Raw genomic sequence first — 19,823 nt, 5'->3', positions numbered from 1 at the left:
GTTCTTTTGATAGCTGTCTCCATGTTGAGTGCTCTCTCGCTGTGTATGTTCTTTCCACTCTATTACCCTTATTCAGGGATTTAATAGTGTAGGTACTTGTGATTTGTAATCATGTGTAATTTAATAAAAGTGATCAGCTCTTGCATTTTGCCACGCTTAATCTACACAATTTAAGCCTCTTCTGCATTGAGCTATGTGGTTTTGATTGCATATATTAAATCTGAATGGATATGATTCATTAACCCGGGCAGCTCTCTGATTCCACATCCAAGTGGCTGGTTCTTGAAAGTAAGTTAGGCTAGATGATACTCAATCTAAAACTGCAATGAAAGGGTATCTGTCGGGTAGGTGTATCTTAATATTCATTTCTTGAAGTGATAGGTTAGGAGTGTGGTGCAGTGGAAATGTCTTAAGTTGAATTTTGTTACCCTTGTAGCACTGGGACCTGTTCTGATGCTGTTATTCCTATTCCAGCTGATATCTAGCATCTCACTGGAAACCTTTTATCTTTATCTGTACAACAATATTGAATGCTGTTTGTAATTAACAGCAGACTGAAGGAACTCATCCTCATACAGAAGACATTTCCAGCCAATATCTAAGTTCTTTAGCCAATTATTGCCCACTTGTTTCATTAAGGTTGATGCATGTTGCTTGCAGTCACCATTTCAGTAACCAAATTAAATATAGTTATACCTTTTCTCTTAAGGGAGTAATTTCTGAGTTAATAATCAAGATCCTAGACGGCCTGTATCAGAACAGACCGGTGAAGTTCAATTTTAAGCCAAGGAAAAATGCCTTCCCTGTGTGAGCAAGCCATGAAAGATGATTTTCTGCCCATTGTGGGAAATTTGACCTCACTCTTGCTTTTTTTGTAAAAAGCAAAACATCACTGGCTAGTTTTTTTAATATAGAAAATGCTAGATATACTGAGCAGGATAGATAGACACCCAGGAGAGAAGAGCAGACATGCTTTTGGATATAATTTTGTCTATTAGGTTTAAATGTAGTGTGCAGTAATCCAAAAGAATGTCTTCCAGTTATCATCTCCCAGCTTCTGACACCATTCCCACCCTCTCCACCTTATCTGCCTATCATCTCCTCCCCCACTGTGATCCACCTGTCACCTGCCAGCTCTTGCTCCACTGCTGGATACTAACCATTACCCCTCTCTTTCAGTCCAGCTGTCTTCTGTCTATCTTTCAGTCCAGGTGAAGGGTCTTGACCCAAAACGTCAACTGTCCTTTTGAAGCTCGTGACAAAGCTTTTCAATAGATGTTGCCTACCTTATTGAGATCCCCCTGAGCTGCTCTAGCTGCATTCTGTCTTGTCCTTATCATTTAAGGTGACAAGTTTTCTACATTATCTGAGGTCCTTTTTGAAAAAGTACGTTAAGCTATCTGCCTTCTCGGGTTTCTATAGCACTCTGTGAAATATTGCAAAAAGTTGTGAGCTAGCCAAAACTTTTGTCAGTGTCAGTAACATGATTAAAAATATGAAATTCTTTAAACACTCAACTGACTAGCAGCATCTATGGAATAAAATGTTAATATTTCAGGTGCACAACTATTGCTGCTCTATCTAGCAGTCTATGACTCAAACCCATTAAGAGCCAGTTATCTAAAATTTCCTTTGTTTGAATTTCAGCAAAATGGAGACAGTTAACTGTGGCTCCTGTCAAGCCTGTGTGTCTCAGTCCTTGGTTCCAATACACTTGTTGCCTAATGTTTCAAGACAACGAGCAGAATACAGCAGGAAGTCTTTGTAATGTCAAACAATGTTGGCTAATTATCAGTATTATGCCACACTTGAATATTGTATTGGTTCAGGAGATCAGTATCAAATACCATTTAAGAAGGGCTGTGAAAATTCTTGCTCCTCTGTCCTGAATGTTCCAAGCAACTTCTCTCGAAATGTAGTTTCTTAGAAATTATTTGCACGGTGGTGGTCTTTTCAGTGTTAGATCTTAGATAATGCAACAATGCAGTGAAGTGGTTATTCTGTAATATTAGACGGGCCTATGCTGCCATGATTAGCCACACCCAAGTGACCAGAATACCATGTAGTTTCTGTTATTTTGTAAGATCATTGGTGACCCCCATGTTATGCCTGTTCCGGTATTAGAAATTCACCTTTGCACAATTCACAAATCATTATCCAAAAGTTTGAGAAATGGAATAAAATTTGCTGTCATGGAATTTGTGGGGGTAGAAAATAATTAAAGGACACAATACATTTAGCAATCAAGACTTTTTTTTTTGGCACAAACATTGATGTTTTTTCACGATGTAGAAAATTGCAGATTAATTTCTCACAATGTAACTCCCTCCCCTGCAATACAGATGTTGCTTGTAAACTGAGATATATATTGTAACTATATTACTATGTAGTTGCTCTCACCCCGATACAAAGAGATTACAGTGTATCATGCACATGGCATGAGACTGGAAGATCGATACTGTGGTTCTCAGTTGAGAAGTCGACTTTAACAAATGTGACTGAATCATGGTAAAGAAGTTGTACCTCCTATGAAGATTCAGATACTGAATTTGTGGAAATAAGTAATACTTGGCCTATGGTGATTATATGTGGAGAAATGGCTGATATTTGCACAATTTCAGCACCCAATGGACTATTGATTTTTCTGTAATAACGCGAGGCATCAATGCCATGCAGTTGGCCAACTTGTGCTTCCCTTATAGCCCCAAATTTCTCATATCAAGATTTGTCATACTTAAATGACTTCCAAATCAATAAAGAAGTTATGTAAGTTAAAGCTTGGGGAGATGAACACTTCATCATGTTTTTGCCGCTTATGCAAGGACATTTATGGTGTTCTCAATGTACTTCCTCCTGCAGTTAGTTACATGCCTCCTTTCGTATGGGAGTGGGATTCATCATTTAATTATCTTGAACATAACGGACACTGTAAAAGCACAAGTTCTTCGTCACACTGGTGGTTGATGCTACCTTGCAGGTCCACAGGCAGTGGTGGCATTTGATGTCACATGACCAGAAGCTCTTGTCTTTGTAAACTCTACAGATGTAAATTTTGGTCGTTATCAGTTACTGGGATGAGTGAGTTTTCAATTCGTGCAAACATTATTTGATATTCTTTGGCAAATACAGTCAGTTGTAGGTGAAATAAGTCCTACCACATCAGTAAAGTAACAGCTACAATTGATAATCACTGGCAAAGATCAGCATCAAAACTTCACCCTTGGCATAGCCAAGATGTCCTTTTGAAGAACAGCTGCTTACTTGATAAATTTTGATCTACCAAGTAAATATATTTTGAAGTGTGTTGTTTATGTTCAGGTGATTTCACACTCGACAGTTACAACCTTTAAAGTCATTGTACATTGAGTGAACAACTGGCATTAGATTTTATGCATTACATCTACCAACACAAGTTAATGTCCTTTTGAATGTTGTTTTCTTGTGTAGTTAATAAAAGTTTTAAAAGACCAAGTGAGAATGAAGATATTTAGGCATCTCCAGTTTGTTGAATTACTCTTAACTCTTGTCATCTGTAGTTACATAAATATCTTTTCAAGATGCAACTCTAATTGAAGGTGGTTTATGATGGTGAATTTCTTATATATATAAATAAGATCAGTACAGTGGATTCTGATCAATTGGGACACATCGGAACCAGTATATTTTGCCCCATTGAGTGGCTGCCCCAATTAGCTGAAGTTTTGTGGAAAGACAAACTAATGTTTAACTGAGTAATGAATTGTGTATTTAAATGAAACATAGAACAAAACAGAAAAATATCAATACTACTGCAGTACTTTAAAAACTGTATAAGTTCCTAATTGGTATTGACAGGAATTCATCCAGCACATCTGTGCACTGCTGCATTCATCTGATTGGTTGTAATGAGCAAAATCAGCACATCTACTTAGTGTAGATAATAGATCGTCTTCATACAATACCTTTGATTGTATCCTCCGAATCTTCTTTTTCACATTCAAGATGATTATATTGATACCTTAACATCTTTTCTAATTCCTAACTTGTTGAAGCAGTGAAATCATTTCATTTTCATCCTTGGCCATTTTTTAAAATCTCTAAGTCTGTATGGTTGAAGCTACAGTGAGCAAACAGTTCTGAATTGTTTTACTATTTATTTCTTGCCAATACTCAGTGATAAAAATTACATCTTTTTGAACACAAGCTGACACTATTTTTAAAAACTGTTTGCTCTGAGCAGTGGGTCTAATGGCCACACAAGTGCATGCGCCTGATTCTAGCTCAAAATTGTTCTGCAACTGTCTCCTGTCCTAATTAAAGTGGCACAGTGTCGCAAATAAAGGAAGGGAATCCTGGCCATTTTCTTGATTAGTTTTTGTTCTTGAGAGTTGTCCCAAATAAGTGGCTGCCCCAATTAACCGATGCCCCCTCCCCCATTAACTGGCACCCACTGTGTTAATTTTTGGCAAGTATGTCCTGTTCACTGTATCTGACACTATCATCTTGTCTACTTTTTCATACATTACTTTTAAAGGAAAGTTTAGGGATTTTGCTGTGTTTCTTGCAAACTCGGTGAATTGTTTAAAAATCACATGAACTATTTCCAGTGGTCTGACCTATTTCAGTGTTCACTGTGTCTCACTGACCTGTTACAACTGTTCAGGAGCTCCTTCTTGATTTGTGCATAGCTCATTTCTTCTTTGGATAATGTAACACACGAGGAGGTTCTTGTCCATTCTTCATTACTGTTGCTTCAATTTCTGTCTATGATGCATCACCTTATAAAAGTCAAGTTTAAGATAGTAAGATCTAAGACCTGTATACGTAACTTCAGCACCAATTTTTAAGATGCTCAATAAATCTCTGAACATCTTTTCAATGCCTACATATGAATATTTCAATTCTGAGTTAGAGTAGGTTATTGGACTCAATCTGATGCAGCCTTTTAATATTTAATAGTAATTTCAAGTCTACAATTCCATCTACCCTCATAACCTTCCACCTTGATTCTCATGAATTTTTGAACTGCTGCCTTAATATTCAGAGTCTGCTTCTGTGTCCTTCTGAGGAAGTGTTCCAAAGACTCATAACCCTGAGAGAAGGAAATTCACCACACCTCTTTCTGAAAAGATCAGTCTTCAGTCCTAAACTTTAGATGAAAGAGAAACATACTTGGATGTTAGACCCCTACCACACCAATCCATATTGGCATCTCCAAGCTGGCTTTAACTTCGGCTGTAGTTCAAGGCACATTGCAGTACAGTTAAAAGATTTTTATTCTGCCTCTGAAGTTTCTTTATATTTGGTACTAAGTTTAAAAAGCATCAGTGTTTCTTGTGGTCTTCAGGTGTTTCTTCCACCTTTACGTGTAGACCTGCAGCCAGTTAATCATTCAGCGTGACCTCCCAAAAGTTGTGTGGGAAATTCAATTTGTCAACCGTTCATTTAAGTCTCTGTTGCGAAATTTATTCCTAACATCTAGAGTCATTAGAACTTTAGCATTCTGTACATATTCAGCTTTAGTTATTAGTGGCACTGGATATGGAACTGCACACCCGTGTAAGTAACTGGACGTTATTAAAGAAATAAAATCTACACTGCCATCTAGATCCAAAAATAGGATGAAAAGCACTCAATCTACAAATAAAACTGAATCTCAGAGTGCAAAATATCATCATGTACACATTATTCTAGATGATCCTCTCCTCCTTAAGCTTTTGATTCCTTTCCGTGCCTCAGCTCTACAGCTTGAAGCTGGTGCAGTAAAAGCCATCGCATCCCCAGAAAGCCCCTGGAGCTTACTGGCGTTTTGCTGACTGTACCATCCCAGAAGCTGCAGCCCGCAGTGAGTGGAGAGCTTTTCGTATTTCATCAGGCACAGTGGGTGCTAGACAATGAGAATTGCATGAGCCTATGTGGCAGAGAGATTCTCTTTGTGACGTGCTGTCTGGGATGTGAAAATCCTCAAGTTTTCCTGAAAACTTCACTCCTCAGGATTCTTGTTCAGTCGAGCACATCTACCAGTGAGGAACTAAGGGGCTGTGTGCATAATTCCTTTTTATTCAACAATGGTCCACAGCAAAATGTCACTTCCTTGTTAGTCATATGGACTTTGTGAAGCTCTTTAAGAACTGGTCTTGACTACAAAAGCCTAGACATGATATTTGAGCTAATAATAAATATAACCTAACAAGACACAGATGCAAAGGATACATAAATACTGTAGGTGTGTGCTAACCCTCCTACTTAAGTTATTTATTACTTTAAGGGTATCAGTGGTGAAGGTTTATATTGATTGTGCACCAGACCAATTCAGCTTCCCTATTACAACTGTGCTTCTGGCGGTCCATCAGAAGGGACAGCATTATTTTATTTCAGTTAAATTCATTCATTAAAGAGTTTTGCAGGCACTCACAATGATAGATGCGTCAGAGCTTGCAATTTACTCAGTGATGTAATTGGCATCAAGATAAATCTGAAGAATTATTTTCAATCACTGCTTTGATTATAGAAAGCTCTTGCCATTATGGTGAAGTGTTTATCCATTTAATTGAACAGTATATATAATGGCCACTATTACTGAAAGCATTTGATGGCTGGAATGAATTGCATTTCCAAAGTAGTGTTTTCATAAGTACTATGGCTTATAAGCCTGATACAGATGCTGTGGGCTAGATAATTCCCACTGATGTGGATCCATCACTCATGTTGGTTTCTGTTTATGACCAAGTGACCCATACTGGAGAAGGAGGTGGCTTTAGCTGGGAAGATGTTCCGGGTGGCTTTAGCTGGGAAGTTATTCTGGATGGCTTTAGCTGGGAATGTTGTTCCGGATGGCTTTAGCTGGGAATGTTGTTCCGGATGGCTTTAGCTGGGAATGTTGTTCCGGATGGCTTTGACACTGGACTTGAGATATCATGAGCATTCTACTGTGTTTTTCTGGCAAACAAATAGATATTCAATCAGCCAGGGTACCTCACCTTATAGGAACATAAAGGACTGAAATAGGATTTTTCCTTTGGTGTGCTAAACACATCCTGCAGAATGGTTTAACCAGTGAAATTCCCCATAAACTTTATGACATTGCCAAGCAGTGCTCTGGTGGTTTGTGCCCCCCACTGAATGGGGCTTCGTGATCTCTAACAGGAACAGGTTTGCTGAACATAGCTTCAGACAACGTACAAAACACACTCTGAGAGGGGCGTTAACTCTTTCCTAAAGCAGCTGTCTGGTAGGAATGTGCACTATGTCCGAGACTTCACAGGAGTTGTAGAGTTCTGGGGGGGGGGGGGGGGGGACCCGGCAGTCTCATCAACAATTTGCAACATACTTCAATAGAGTGGACAGCCAGTACCTCTTCCCCAGGGCACCACTGCTCAATACAAGAGGACATGGCTTTAAGTAAGGGATGGGAATTTCAAGGGGGACATTAGAGGAAGGTTTTTCACTCAGAGAGTGGTTGGTGCGTGGAATGCACTGCCTGAGTCAGTGGTGGAGGCAGATACACTAGTGAAGTTTAAGAGACTACTAGACAGTTATATGGAGGAATTTAAGGTGGGGGGGGTTACATGGGAGGCAGGGTTTAAGAGTCAGCACAATATTGTGGGCTGAAGGGCCTGTACTGTGCTGTACAATTCTGTGTTCAATATTTTGGATAAGAGAACCAACTCTGACGTTTCAGAGTTTGCTGATGACACAAGACTGCATGGATTGTGGGGGTTAGGACCAACAGAGCTTCAAAGCAATTTGCACGAGTGGGTGAGTACATGGCAGATGCATTTAAATGTCAGGTTGTCCACTTTGGTAGGCAAATCAAAAAGGTGGAGCATTATCATCCATTTGGGCAGTTTGCACCTTCCTAGTCTCAATTTAAGAATTTAACAATTTTAGGAATCTCTTTTTTTGTGAGGGCATATATTTGGATATATATTTAGACAGAACAGTCATCTCAATAACCACAATGCACAAAAAAAGCTAGAAATACTCAGCAGGCCCTGTAGAGGGAAAAGCCATGTTAACATTTAGGGTTGGTGCCTTTTCATTAGAGCTGGGAAAGATTAGAAATGAAAATGCTCAAACTTGTAGAAATAGTGGAGGAGGGGCAGTGGCAACAAAAAGAGAGGTTGTGTGATTGGCCCATAACAGGGTTTCCACTTCCCCCTTTTTCTCTCTCTGACCCACCCTGCCCCTCCTTCCCCTTTTTTCCTTGACCTTGTCAACTGTTTCTTGCCCTGACCTTTCTATTAACCGATTCATATTTGTGCTAACCTTCTGATATTCTCCCTGGCTAACACCCTTTCATGCCCCTCTGTTCTGTTCAATAACGAGGTGTATAAACATAAGCAAAGTGTGTAAATTGCTGCTGCAAAACATCAGTTTCACAACATATGCCAGTGATATTAAACCAGATTCTGATTCTGAACCTGTTCCAAGGCCCAGTGCCTGGGGCCTTAATCATTACAGGCTTCCATGATGTGGGCCCATCAACAAAATGTTTATTGGTTTGTGTGAACTAAGACACTGACACACTTTTGCAGGAGCAAACCATGTCAAAATAGAGGACCTATGGTGTTTATGTTAAAGACTGCAATTTTGATACTGAGTGTCAACTAAGGTTTACTCTCACGGTTGGTCAGAAATGGGTAATACATTCTGTGTGCCTGGAAATTAGACTAGAACAAGTTTCAGTGTGTAGTCAAACTGCAAGATTCTCTGTCAAAAGCTTGTGTTTGTTTAATGGTCATTTGTGCAAAATACTGAAATGTGAATTCTAATGGACAGTTTTTTTTTTGATGAACCCAATGATTTCAGGGGAGGGAAGAGCAAAAAAGGAGTGATTTGGGTAGACACCAACAGTGGAGGAAAGAGTTAAATCTCAATGGCTAAAATATAATAGAAGTACAAATAAACAGCTGTAAAAAAGAGCAAATGTGTTGTGACTAGGCTGTTGAGATATATACACATAGTAAGTGATAGGTCCCTCTACCATTTCAGTGTTTTTAGTGGGGAAATGAACTTTCTGCAGATGTGCTGGGACATTTCATTACCATACAGTGGTTTCAAAGCATCAGTTAAGTGCTTCTGGGTTGTAATTCTGGCTGTAATGCAGGGGTTTCTATGGGAAATAAATAGATCAAGTTGAACGGCAGACGTCTGTGTTGAGATGAATTTTGGGTCTGTTGCAGTGTTGATCTGCGAGATAGTTTGCACACCATTGGCAACTTTTCATGTGGTACATTACTTGCACCACAAAGTGTAGTTGGACAAGGTTCCACCAACTAATTTACATTACCTTTTTGAAGTGAGAAAAACAAAATCATTGAGACTAAAACTGAACTATATGACAGCCTAATTGATTTTATGATATGGTGTGTTTCAAGGGCGTACACTTTGTATCGTTCAACCAACAGTACAGTGATCTTTTGTCGTTTTGTCATTTCCATACTATTTGTAGTATTCTTTTCTGCTCTGTTTTTGGCAGCAGTGGTGAAGCCAAAATGTTCCCATTTCATTTTTTAAATAAAATGCTTGAATAAAATACAAATCAATTTGAACTGCACTGTAATGTATCTAAGCTAAATAATGGAGAGTTTCACATTTGCAAACCTTAAAAAAAACAATTTTTTTCTCTTTGCAGTCAGTCCAAGCCTCTGAATGCGAACGAACGGAATCAGTCCCAATGTTGATAAATAATGTGAAAATGGAATCTTCTACACTGCTTGGTGATCTGAAGAAAGATGCACCAGTGTTACTAAGCAACATTAAAATGGAACCACCGGAGGAACTGCTTTCAAATGATGATAACCAGCCACAGACAGAACCTGTTGATTTGTCCTTAAATAAATCTAGGACCTCACCAATAGTGCCCGTGGTTTCATCATCACTTCCAGTTATAACGACAACCTCTTCATATTCTTCTTCGGACATCTTAACTGGAGGACCAGTCAATGTTACTTCAGCCATCCCTGCAGTGCTATCACCGGGTTCCATCTTGGCCTCGTCCCAGGGGGTCGGAGGACAGCAGATTCTGCATGTCATACACACAGTGCCGTCAATCAGCTTACCTAGGAAAATGGGAAACCTGCAACATTTGCCTGTAGTTGTCCAGTCATTGCCTGTGGTCTACACAGCAGTACAGCCTGATGGTGTGACATCATCAATCACGGTCCCTCTTATCGGGGATGATGGAAAAAGTGAAGGTGCAGGTAAGGAAATTGATTCATTTTCTGAGTGACTCTTAAATTGATTAGATAGCCTGTAACTTTTGATGCAATTAACTTGTGCTTTACAGTGTCCATATTAATTTAGCATTTGGTTATCTTTCCATACGCAGAGCCAAGTGACCTTGCTGTGATTGCCTAACTTTGAGGCATCAGTCAGTGAGCTGGAGTTTTAGGTAAAACTCATCAACTTGTATCTAAAATTCAGCTGAAACTGGAATTTGGAAGTTCCTTTAAATATTACAGATATTTTTGAAATTGATCCATTCAGAATACTGGTAGCCATTTTTTTGTGTGAAACTTTTTTTTTCATTTTTCTGCACATTTCCGTGTAAGGGAGTAGTAAGGAGGATAATTATTTCCCATTTATGTTGCAGTGATTGCTGAACAGTGGTCTTTCTCAAAAGTCTATTGTGTGATAAACCTAATACACAATCTCCTCCATTCATTGTATAAATCTACAATACTTACGCTGCTCAAAGTTGATAACATCTAGCAAAACAGCCACAATGTATCTTAACCTGGTGGCATATTTTTTGATGATGGTATAAAATATTTATCCAGCTTGTTGCTGGTGTAGGTGCATCCATTACACAATTATGATATTGTTTACATGAGAAAGCAAAGTACTTACACAAAAGATGTTTTTATAAAAATGGTGATGATGCATTTTATTTCACAACTCCATAAGAACAAATAGTCCTTCTCTGATTAATGGTCTGTGAAAAATTAGCACTAATTCCCTGTTTTCTCAGAGACCAGTGTTGTCTTATTGGCTGATAAGGTCCCAGGTTAAAATTCCAGACCACGTTTGCCAATCTCAGTAGATTTGCTTGTAGGTTTGTGTGTTTGGCCAACAGGTGAGGGATCAGAGGAACAAATTGTTGGTCAGGATTTGTTAAGCGAGATAGGATTGGTCTTGTAGTGACTGTATATCTTTTCAAAGTTCAACCAAGAATTAAAGAAAATCTAGAATCCATTGAAGTTCCATAGAATTGTTGAGATGCAGTTATCCCCAATTCTAGTGTCTTCCATGATCTCCATGTTATAGCCAATATGTTGCATCTAATCACTGTAAGAACTAATGCATGCACCAAGCTCCCAAATAGTTAAGCAAAAGTGGAAAACTGATCCCATTGCTGACATTGAAATATGAAACTTCTCATACCTGCCTTATAGGTGACTCCAGTCCCACATCAGCTTGTTTGATTGAATCCACAAGCTATTCAGAGGCATCAGAAACATGGTTCATCGAAAAGGACATTCAGTTCAGGACAGCTGGGGATGGGTAATAAAGCCAGCACTGCCAATGCACATGTGCCTGCACACATTCATTTTTTTTCTCTCTCTCTTTCTGTCTCCCATGTGCACTCTCTCATTCCATTAAGAAATTTGTACTTTCAGGAAGGGAGGAAAGAAAACTGATGAAAAAAAGATCTATTATTTTGAAATCTTTAGAATTTGCTTTAGGTTCATTTAACTAATATGCTTTGAGCCCACTGTATGAGGTCCTGCTAAAATAGGGTAAAAGGCTACATATCTGGACATTCATAAGATGACCAGCAGCAAGTTGTGGAGATCCGATGCCTTCTGTTTTGTAGTCTGATGATTCAGAAATGTTTATTGGTTTCCGAATTGTGTGTTTGCCAAGCCAAAGGTTTAAAAGTATTTTTCACTTTTGGATGCCACTAGAACCAGTATGTTTATATATACTTGTTTATAAACTCCATAAAAGGCTCAGGAGTAGCATATTTTTCATTCTGTGAACTTTGCTTTCTTTTCCCTTCTGCAGTTTCAACTCTGGTTAGGGCAGATGGTGTGATCATAGATCACAAGGAGATAGAGCAGCTCAGTGAAATTAAATAATCCAGTGTGTTCTAATTTTGAAAGAATAGGAGCCAAAGTAGATTTGAGACCAAAATAACTACCGTACTTTGAGCTTTGCTTGCTACTTCACAGGCAAATAGTTTTTGTAAATATGCCCTGATTAGTGTGCAATAGGAAACATTTTCCTAATGTCCTGCAGACTAGAAATCAAGATTTCAATGTCTTTTGCAAGTCTATCTGCACTGTCTGTATATATTTTTTTTACACAGAGACTGTACCTATTTCTTTAGGGGTTTGCTTTTGTAATTATAGGGAGTTTAGTAAATTTGCAGTCTTTTGCAGACCTTCTAATAATGCACCTTAATCTTTATTTTGATGTGTTTAAATTGTGATTTCAGGGAGCTAGTCCTACTTGCACAATGTGCATAATTATGGACATATTTTTCATTATGGTGGCTACAGAGTGGTAGATTAACATATTATAGTTATGGTTCGTTATAGTACCATGTATTATTATTATAGTTATAGTTAGTTAGTTTTTAAATTTTTGTATTTATGTTTTGAGCAGAAATTGCCAGTCAGTGTACTACTGAACTGTTTACTGAAATTAGTTACTAAAAAACCTCTTTCTAAACACTGACAGGTAAATGTGGTAGTTTTAGCTTAGTGGAGCTCTCTTACCTCTGAATTAGGGAGCTGTGGATTCCACTGAGAAGTTCTGGATTTGGCCTGAGTTGAAAATCTGCTGTTTTTAAAGAGCTTTCATGATCTCCCTCTTGCCATTTTGAAATCCTGATAAAACAAAACTGGAAAATTCATTAGCTGTATTTTAAAATCATTATTAGGTTCCCTTTGGGTAATGGTATTTTGTTTCAAGAATAAGCATCAACAGCTGAATCTCTGGCATTAGATTATAGAGAAACCAGAAGCAGCAAACTAGCTTCCAAATGAACTGAGCCAGAATGGCTTCCCAGTCACCATACACTATGGTGGTTTCTGCAAGTTTTTCCTTCAAGAATCATTCACCAAAATTGCCAGATGAATACAAAAGCAGAACTAGCTCTATGGTCATCAAATGAATAATGAGCATTGAATGAGAGCAAACCTTTTGTCAAAAGTGATAACATTAAAGCCTTATTCTCCCAGGCCCCACAGGGAGGCACTCTCTAATTAACACTGCTTAACAGGAAGACCGACTAGGCAGGGGTATTCTTCCAAGTTGTCTTACTGACCTTTGTAACCTCTGAAAATCTTAAGTGGAAACTCTGACAGAAGTTTGCCGTGGTCTTAATGTCAAAGCCAAGGTTACTTCCATTTGCCAAAGTCTGGCCTGCGGCTCCTTGCTGGCTGCTTTGAAATCTGTCATACATGATACTTTTATTTCTCATTGTTGCATTTCAGAGGTTAAAGATGCTCAAACAGCAAAGTGGGAAGCTTCCATTTTTGATAAATGTGACTCGCATTTACCCCTGAAAGGAGCATTTCACTCCATTACGAGTGTTTACAGGTGTTCAGACCATAGAAAATGGAACAGTGCAGATTAATATAGCCCCTTTGGCCCATGATGTTGTGTTGTCATTAACCTACTCCAAGATTAGTCTAAAGCTTCTCTGTCAGGTAGACCTCCAATTTTCTTTCATCCATATTCTTGAGGGTCACCTAAATACCCTTTATGTATCTACCTCTATCTGGTAGTGTGTTCCATGCTCCTGTTACTTTGTTTTTTTTAAAAAAAAACCTACCTCTGATATTACCCTAGATTTTCCTCCAATCACCTTAAAGTATCTCTAGTATTAGCCATTTTCACCCTGGGTAAAAGGCATTAGTTGTCCGTGACAGCTACCTTCAGCTGTCTCATTGTTGACTTGCCTTCTGTCATGAAATCAGATGGTGGATATTGGCTGATGACTACGTAGTTTTCAATTCCACTTACATCTCCTTGGAAAGTGAAATATTCCTCACTTGTATATAGCAAGACCTTAACAATATTCAGGCATGGGCTGAGAAGAGGAAAGTAACAAAAATGCCCACCAAGGATCAAAAATGAAGCAGCAACTTTATTCACTATATATATTTACATATATTAAGAATTTGCTGTGGTGTGTTGGCAGACAGCGACTATCTTCAACAAGAGAGATTCTAACCACTTACCCTAGGCGTTCATTAGCGAGTTCACCACCACATCTCCCTAGATGTCACGAATGACTGGAAAGTTGACTGGATCAGCCACACAGATACCATGGTTCAAAATTAACTCCGAGGTTGAGTATCCTGCGGTGAGCTGTTAATCCCCTGACACCATAAAGTTTTTCTATATCATCAAGGTACATATCGTGAGAATGATAGAATTCTCAGCACTTGTCTGTAGAAGTACAGCTCCAGCAACTCTTACGAAGATCAATGCTGTCTAGTACAATGCAGTAAACTTGATTGGCACCCAATTCTCCAGTTCACTGTGACCGCGGTATCTCCCATTTGCAACATAAACTTAAGTTAGTAATGTGCTATTCTGGCAGCATGTCTCAAACCCAACACCTCTACCACCATCCTGACCAGGAGGCATCTCTCCTTTCCTTCATTGCTGTTGGCTTTGAATGCATGAACTTCTTTCTCAGTGGCAGTATGATAGTACCTTCACCAGATGGATTGATCAAGTCAATGGCACATCACCACCTTCTGAAGAACTGTGGGCAATTAATGTCAGCCATGCCAGTGATGCCCGTATCCTTACAAAAAATGAAGCACACATCAACCTCGAGTTTCTTTTTTTAAAAATATTATTTATTAAATTTTAGAAATGACAAAGAATAAATGTGGTGATAAAATAGTAAGAAAAATAATATTAACCCTCCCCCCCCCTTAACCCTTATCTAAAGAAAGAAAAAAAAAGAAAGAAAAGAAAGATTGCCTGGATATCGGAGAATCCCCACATGCTCCATGGAGTTCAAAATAATTTTGATATTTATTTTTACTTTCCCCAATTACTATAATTTTATCTTCAAAGGACCTATGTATTTAATCCTACCTTTTGTAAGTATGGGAACCAAATTTTCAAAAATATATCGTATTCATTTCTTAGATTATACATAATTTTTTCAAGTGGAATACAACTATGTATTTCATTATTCCAACGATCCATAGTTACATTTAAATCAGATTTCCAAGTAACTGCGATAACTTTTTTGGCTACTGCCAATGCAATTTTTATAAATTTTTTCTGATACTTATTCAATTTAAATTTCGTTATTGTCCCTTCAATGTCTCCTAATAAAAATAATAGTGGACTATGTGGGAGTTGTACTCCAATAATTTGTTCCAACCTCGAGTTTCTTGATGCAAAATTAATATTACAAAGGTAGATATTGACTGGATTCTGTCAGTTCTATCAGCAGGGGATGGCAGAATTTTAAAGGGACTTGAGAGAATGTGGAAGGCAGAGAAAGGAAAATATAAGACATAGATGGCTGGTTTGAAACACTTAGCCCAAAGAATGATTTGTAAACTAAAATAACTTGGATCACTAAAAAGTTTCTATCTCGAGTTTTGTAGTACCCTTATCCCAACTTTGGCTTCTTTGCTGTTGAAGCTTCCAGCCATTCTTTCAACTATCTAAACTTACCTTTCTGGTGTGCTTGTGCCTGGCTGCTGATTTTCCATTTCCCATAAGCCGCTGTTCATTCACCACTGTGTTATCTGTGATCTATCTCATGCAGTCTTTTTTACACATCACTTCCCCACTTGCCTCACTCTTCCTTTCAGTGTGCTGCTTGGCCGAGCCTTTGACCATTTCACAAAATGTGTTTTATGCTAGCTGAGGTCTAGGAATGAGCATTCCCATAAAGTGTCTTGAGTTATTACATTGATATAGCATGTAGTTGTGTGTTCTCCACTGTATTGAGTCACCATGGTTCATTGTTCAGTGATGATCTAGTATGAAATGTTTGTTGGTTTAGAAAGGTTTAGCCATGTTCATTCACAATGTGTTGCTTTAAAATGACAAAGATGTGATTTTTGTCCTGGTAGGAAGCCATAAAGACAGTGCAAAGGACAAACCTTAGGAGGAGCTTAGTGGATTAAGCAGTATCCGAATGCCCCTTGACCTGCTGAGTTCCTCCAGCTGTTTGCTTTTAGCTCCAGATTCCAGCATCTGCATTCTCTTGTGTCTGCACAAGGACAGTGCAACTGAATGATAGCCTTTCAGCACTATGTCCTACCATTTCCTGTGTGATTATTAAGGGAACGGCAAAAATCATCTTGTCCTGATGCGGCCGGTGATAAATGACTCAAATTACAAAATAAGCTTATTTCCAGTATCTGTTATAATAATCAGTACCTCTTCTCTGTACTGCATTTCTTGTGTGCGAATTGATAAGTTCAGAAGGTTTTGCATGTGATCTGATTAATCTTGGCAACCATTAGCCTAAACACTAGATTTTACAATTGCAGTCGGTGTACATTCCCTTTAATCTTCGCAGCCTAATAGTAGTGCATTTATATCTGTATTGTGCTGCCCCATGGTACAAACAGCAGCGTAAGCTTGGCCAGTGGGTAGTGAGTGGGTTGCTCTTGGAAATGTTGATGCATTAAAGGTGAGCAAAACTAAGATGTACTTTTCCAAGATATCAAAAGTAAGTCTGCACAGTGGTTAGTGGGCAGATGATAACACCTAGACCAACAAACCAAGGATGCAAGAGGCAGCATATTGTATTATTGCACAACCTGGATTTCATAGAGCAGGGTTCATTGCAGCCCAGATATGATAACTTAATTGATATCACTCCAGTGCTGATTAGCCATAAAGTGTGAGAAGGGATAATTATGTAGTTTTGTGGTCAGTTGTATAGTTGATAAGTGAATGTTTTATTTAAAATCTATTGCTCTTTAAAAAAAAACTCATCCTAGAAAATCAACTTGCTGTCTCCTTACCTGAAGAGAATATAGTTGAGACCATTCTCAGGTTAATTTTGTGGCATCAAAAGTTTAGTTAGTTAGCTAAACAGGTAACACATAGGATAGGAATATAAGGGATAGAAGCTGGAATGGATTGTTCAGACCTTTCAATAAAATCATTGCTAATCTTTTATTTTGGCTTTTTATTGCAGTAACGTTATATCCACTGTTTCCTTTAATATCTAAGATCTATTAATTCCTCCCTTGAATATAGTCAGCAACTGGGCTTGTAGGTGGAGAATTTCAGAGATATGCCACCCCTTGTTTGAAGAAGTTTGTTGTCTTTACCCTATTGGCAGGTCCTTCCTTTTGAGACTGTGACCCCTGTTTCTAGACAATCCAGTAAGGGATAACATTTTTGCTCCTCTGACCTCACTTCCAGATTGCCAGTCAGTCAAGGCCCAAGATGGAGACCCCAATCTCTACATCTTGGATCTGGATCTACAGCTGTGTTATATGGCTTTATGTTGATTTGAAAGTTCCCCATGATTCATGTGACAGTTGTGCAGTTGGGAAATTGGAATTCTCAACTTTTCTTTGGGCTCTGGTCAGAAACACAGAGGCCAGTTGTGGCTCTCTCCCCCTAACAACAGGTCTGTTTCTGCCTTGGCTGCAGTTCATTACCTTGGGAAAGTGAAGAATGTTCCTGGTCTTGGAGCTCACTGTGATGCATTTACCCCAAAAATTTTGGGACCAAACAAGGACAAAAGTAAGTATAATATTCTGTAACACCCTTCAGACTCTTAATGGTAGTGGATCTTGTACATTGATAGTATCTGTAATGCCACTCTGCCAGTTCAGCTGAAGGTGTCCAAATTCCTGGAATTGTATGGCTTTGTGATGACCCTTCAGTTGTGGAGGATGGCAGTTTGAAGGCTTTACTGAGATGATGAATGGATCAGTATTGGGGTATAGAATTGATAACATTCACTGGTCATCCTGATTTTGAGGTCACCGGTACATTGTTAATTATTTTCACTTTTGGATCAGTGACTTTTGCTCCCATGTTGCAGACTGTATCAGAAATATCAACTACCTGAAGAAAATACTAAAAAGGACTCGTGACAAATCATTCCTTGTGTTTGTAGGTACACCTTTCACCAGTTAACAAAAAAAGTCAGTAAGAAAGGCGAAGTCAGCAAGTATTCCTGCTCAAAGACAAAATAATTCTTTGGAAGACCTTGAAGAAAGTTTTCTGAAGAGCTATTTGATTATAATGTTCCTGATGCAGATCTGAAGTATTTCTGCTAATTATCTAGTATAAATGTTTACTGCCACTTGTACATTCATCAACTGCAAATGATGGACCTGAATTGTTACATGTCATTCTCATGTCTGCAGCAGAGAACATTGAGAAATTGAAGACTGTTGAGAAGTGTGGGCGGTGATGAGGGGGAATTGATTGTGTGTCCATATATCCAAGAGCAAATGAAATGGCTAAGACGCAAATGGCTTTCCTTCCTCCTTTAGTTGAAGCTTGGAATAGAAGAGCATATAGGGATTTCTGAGCTATACGTAATGCTAGTGTAACCACTGCATTACTGCTGCTTAAAAGTTTGGTTTGCCATTTTACAGGAAAGATGCAGTTGTACTGGAGAGGGTGCTCAATGGATGTGATGTGTTTCCAAATCTCAAGTTTTAGCTATAAAGCAAGATTGGATAAAAGGTTACTTCCTTTGGAAAAGAGGAGGGTGGGATAGGGGAGGTTTGGGGAAACAATTTGATACATCCTAATTAGATAGATAGATACTTTATTCATCCCCATGGGGAAATTCAACTTTTTTCCAATGTCCCATACACTATTATGAAGGAACTACACAGGGTAAATAGAAAAGAGGAATCATTGGCTTAGGGTTAAAGTACTTAGTACAAAAGATTAGAGGGGAGATCTGGAAGCTTTTCATCCAGGGAATGATGAGGAAAATTATCATGTATCCGGCAGAAAGTAGTACAAGAGCACAATGGGAGCAGGAGTAGGCTGCCTGGGCCTTCAGGCCTGCTATTCTATTTAACATGATCATGGCTGATTTGCCAAGAGCTCAGGCCCTCTTCTGTGCTTTCCTGAATGGCTCTTAATTCCCCAATCTCTCAGAAATTCAACTACTTCCTCTTTGTGTAGCTCCAATGTTTTCTGCCTCCATAACGCTCTAGGGTTGAGAATTCCAGAGAATCGTCACCCTTAGTGAAAAGAAGTTCCTGCACACCGCAGTTTTAAATGACTGACCCCTAATTGTGTAACTATGCCCCCTTGATCCTTCTGTCCCTTGTGTCGAGATTTTTTCACTTGCAATGGTAGCACTTAATTCTGATATTTTTTCCTTTGTACTATCTCAATGCACTAATGTTATAAAAATAATCTGCATGGATGGTATGCCAAACAAAGTTTTCATTGAACCTTAGTACATGTAGTACTACTAATAATAAACTAACTTATCATTTACATTTACTTTATAGTGCCATTGTAAGATCTTGTGTTTCAATTTGATCACTTTACTAAACTCTAATAAATACAGCTCTAATTTTTTTAAACCAGTTATAAGTCAATTGTCTTATCCCAGTTATCAGCACAGTAAATCTTTATTGATCTTTGAGAACTAGTATATCTTTAAAATAAGGAGACCAAAATTATACATGGTACTCCAGGCATGGCCTCACTACACTCTGTACAATTGTAACAATACTTCCCTAAACTCTAACATCCTTGCAATGAAGACCAATATGCTATTTGCCGCCTTAACTACTTATTGTACTTGTCTGCTAACTTCAGTGTTGCATGCACAGAAAAATCTGCACTCAGTGGCCACTTCATTAGGTACACTTGTATCCTGCTTGTTATTGCAAATATCT

At 38.5% G+C, this 19,823-nt stretch overlaps 1 protein-coding gene across 8 annotated transcripts in view; it reads left to right on the top strand.

Annotated features, from left to right (window-relative positions):
- The window catches only part of LOC140734397 (Krueppel-like factor 12), a 403,562-nt gene that overhangs the window by 353,816 nt on the left and 29,923 nt on the right, over window positions 1-19,823 (top strand). For 7 of the 8 annotated variants that reach the window (XM_073058287.1, XM_073058285.1, XM_073058283.1 and 4 more), the window contains 2 exons: window positions 9,617-10,184; window positions 17,593-17,685. In XM_073058287.1, coding sequence (XP_072914388.1) covers window positions 9,617-10,184; window positions 17,593-17,685 — 661 coding nt within the window. The remainder of the gene's footprint in view (window positions 1-9,616; window positions 10,185-17,592; window positions 17,686-19,823) is intronic. The other variant, XM_073058284.1, reaches the window with a different exon arrangement.

The sequence above is a fragment of the Hemitrygon akajei genome, chromosome 10 (genome assembly GCF_048418815.1).
Source record: "Hemitrygon akajei chromosome 10, sHemAka1.3, whole genome shotgun sequence".
NCBI lineage: Eukaryota > Metazoa > Chordata > Chondrichthyes > Myliobatiformes > Dasyatidae > Hemitrygon > Hemitrygon akajei.
Note: the sequence above shows the minus strand (reverse complement) of the source record. Positions and strands in the feature narration are given on the sequence as shown.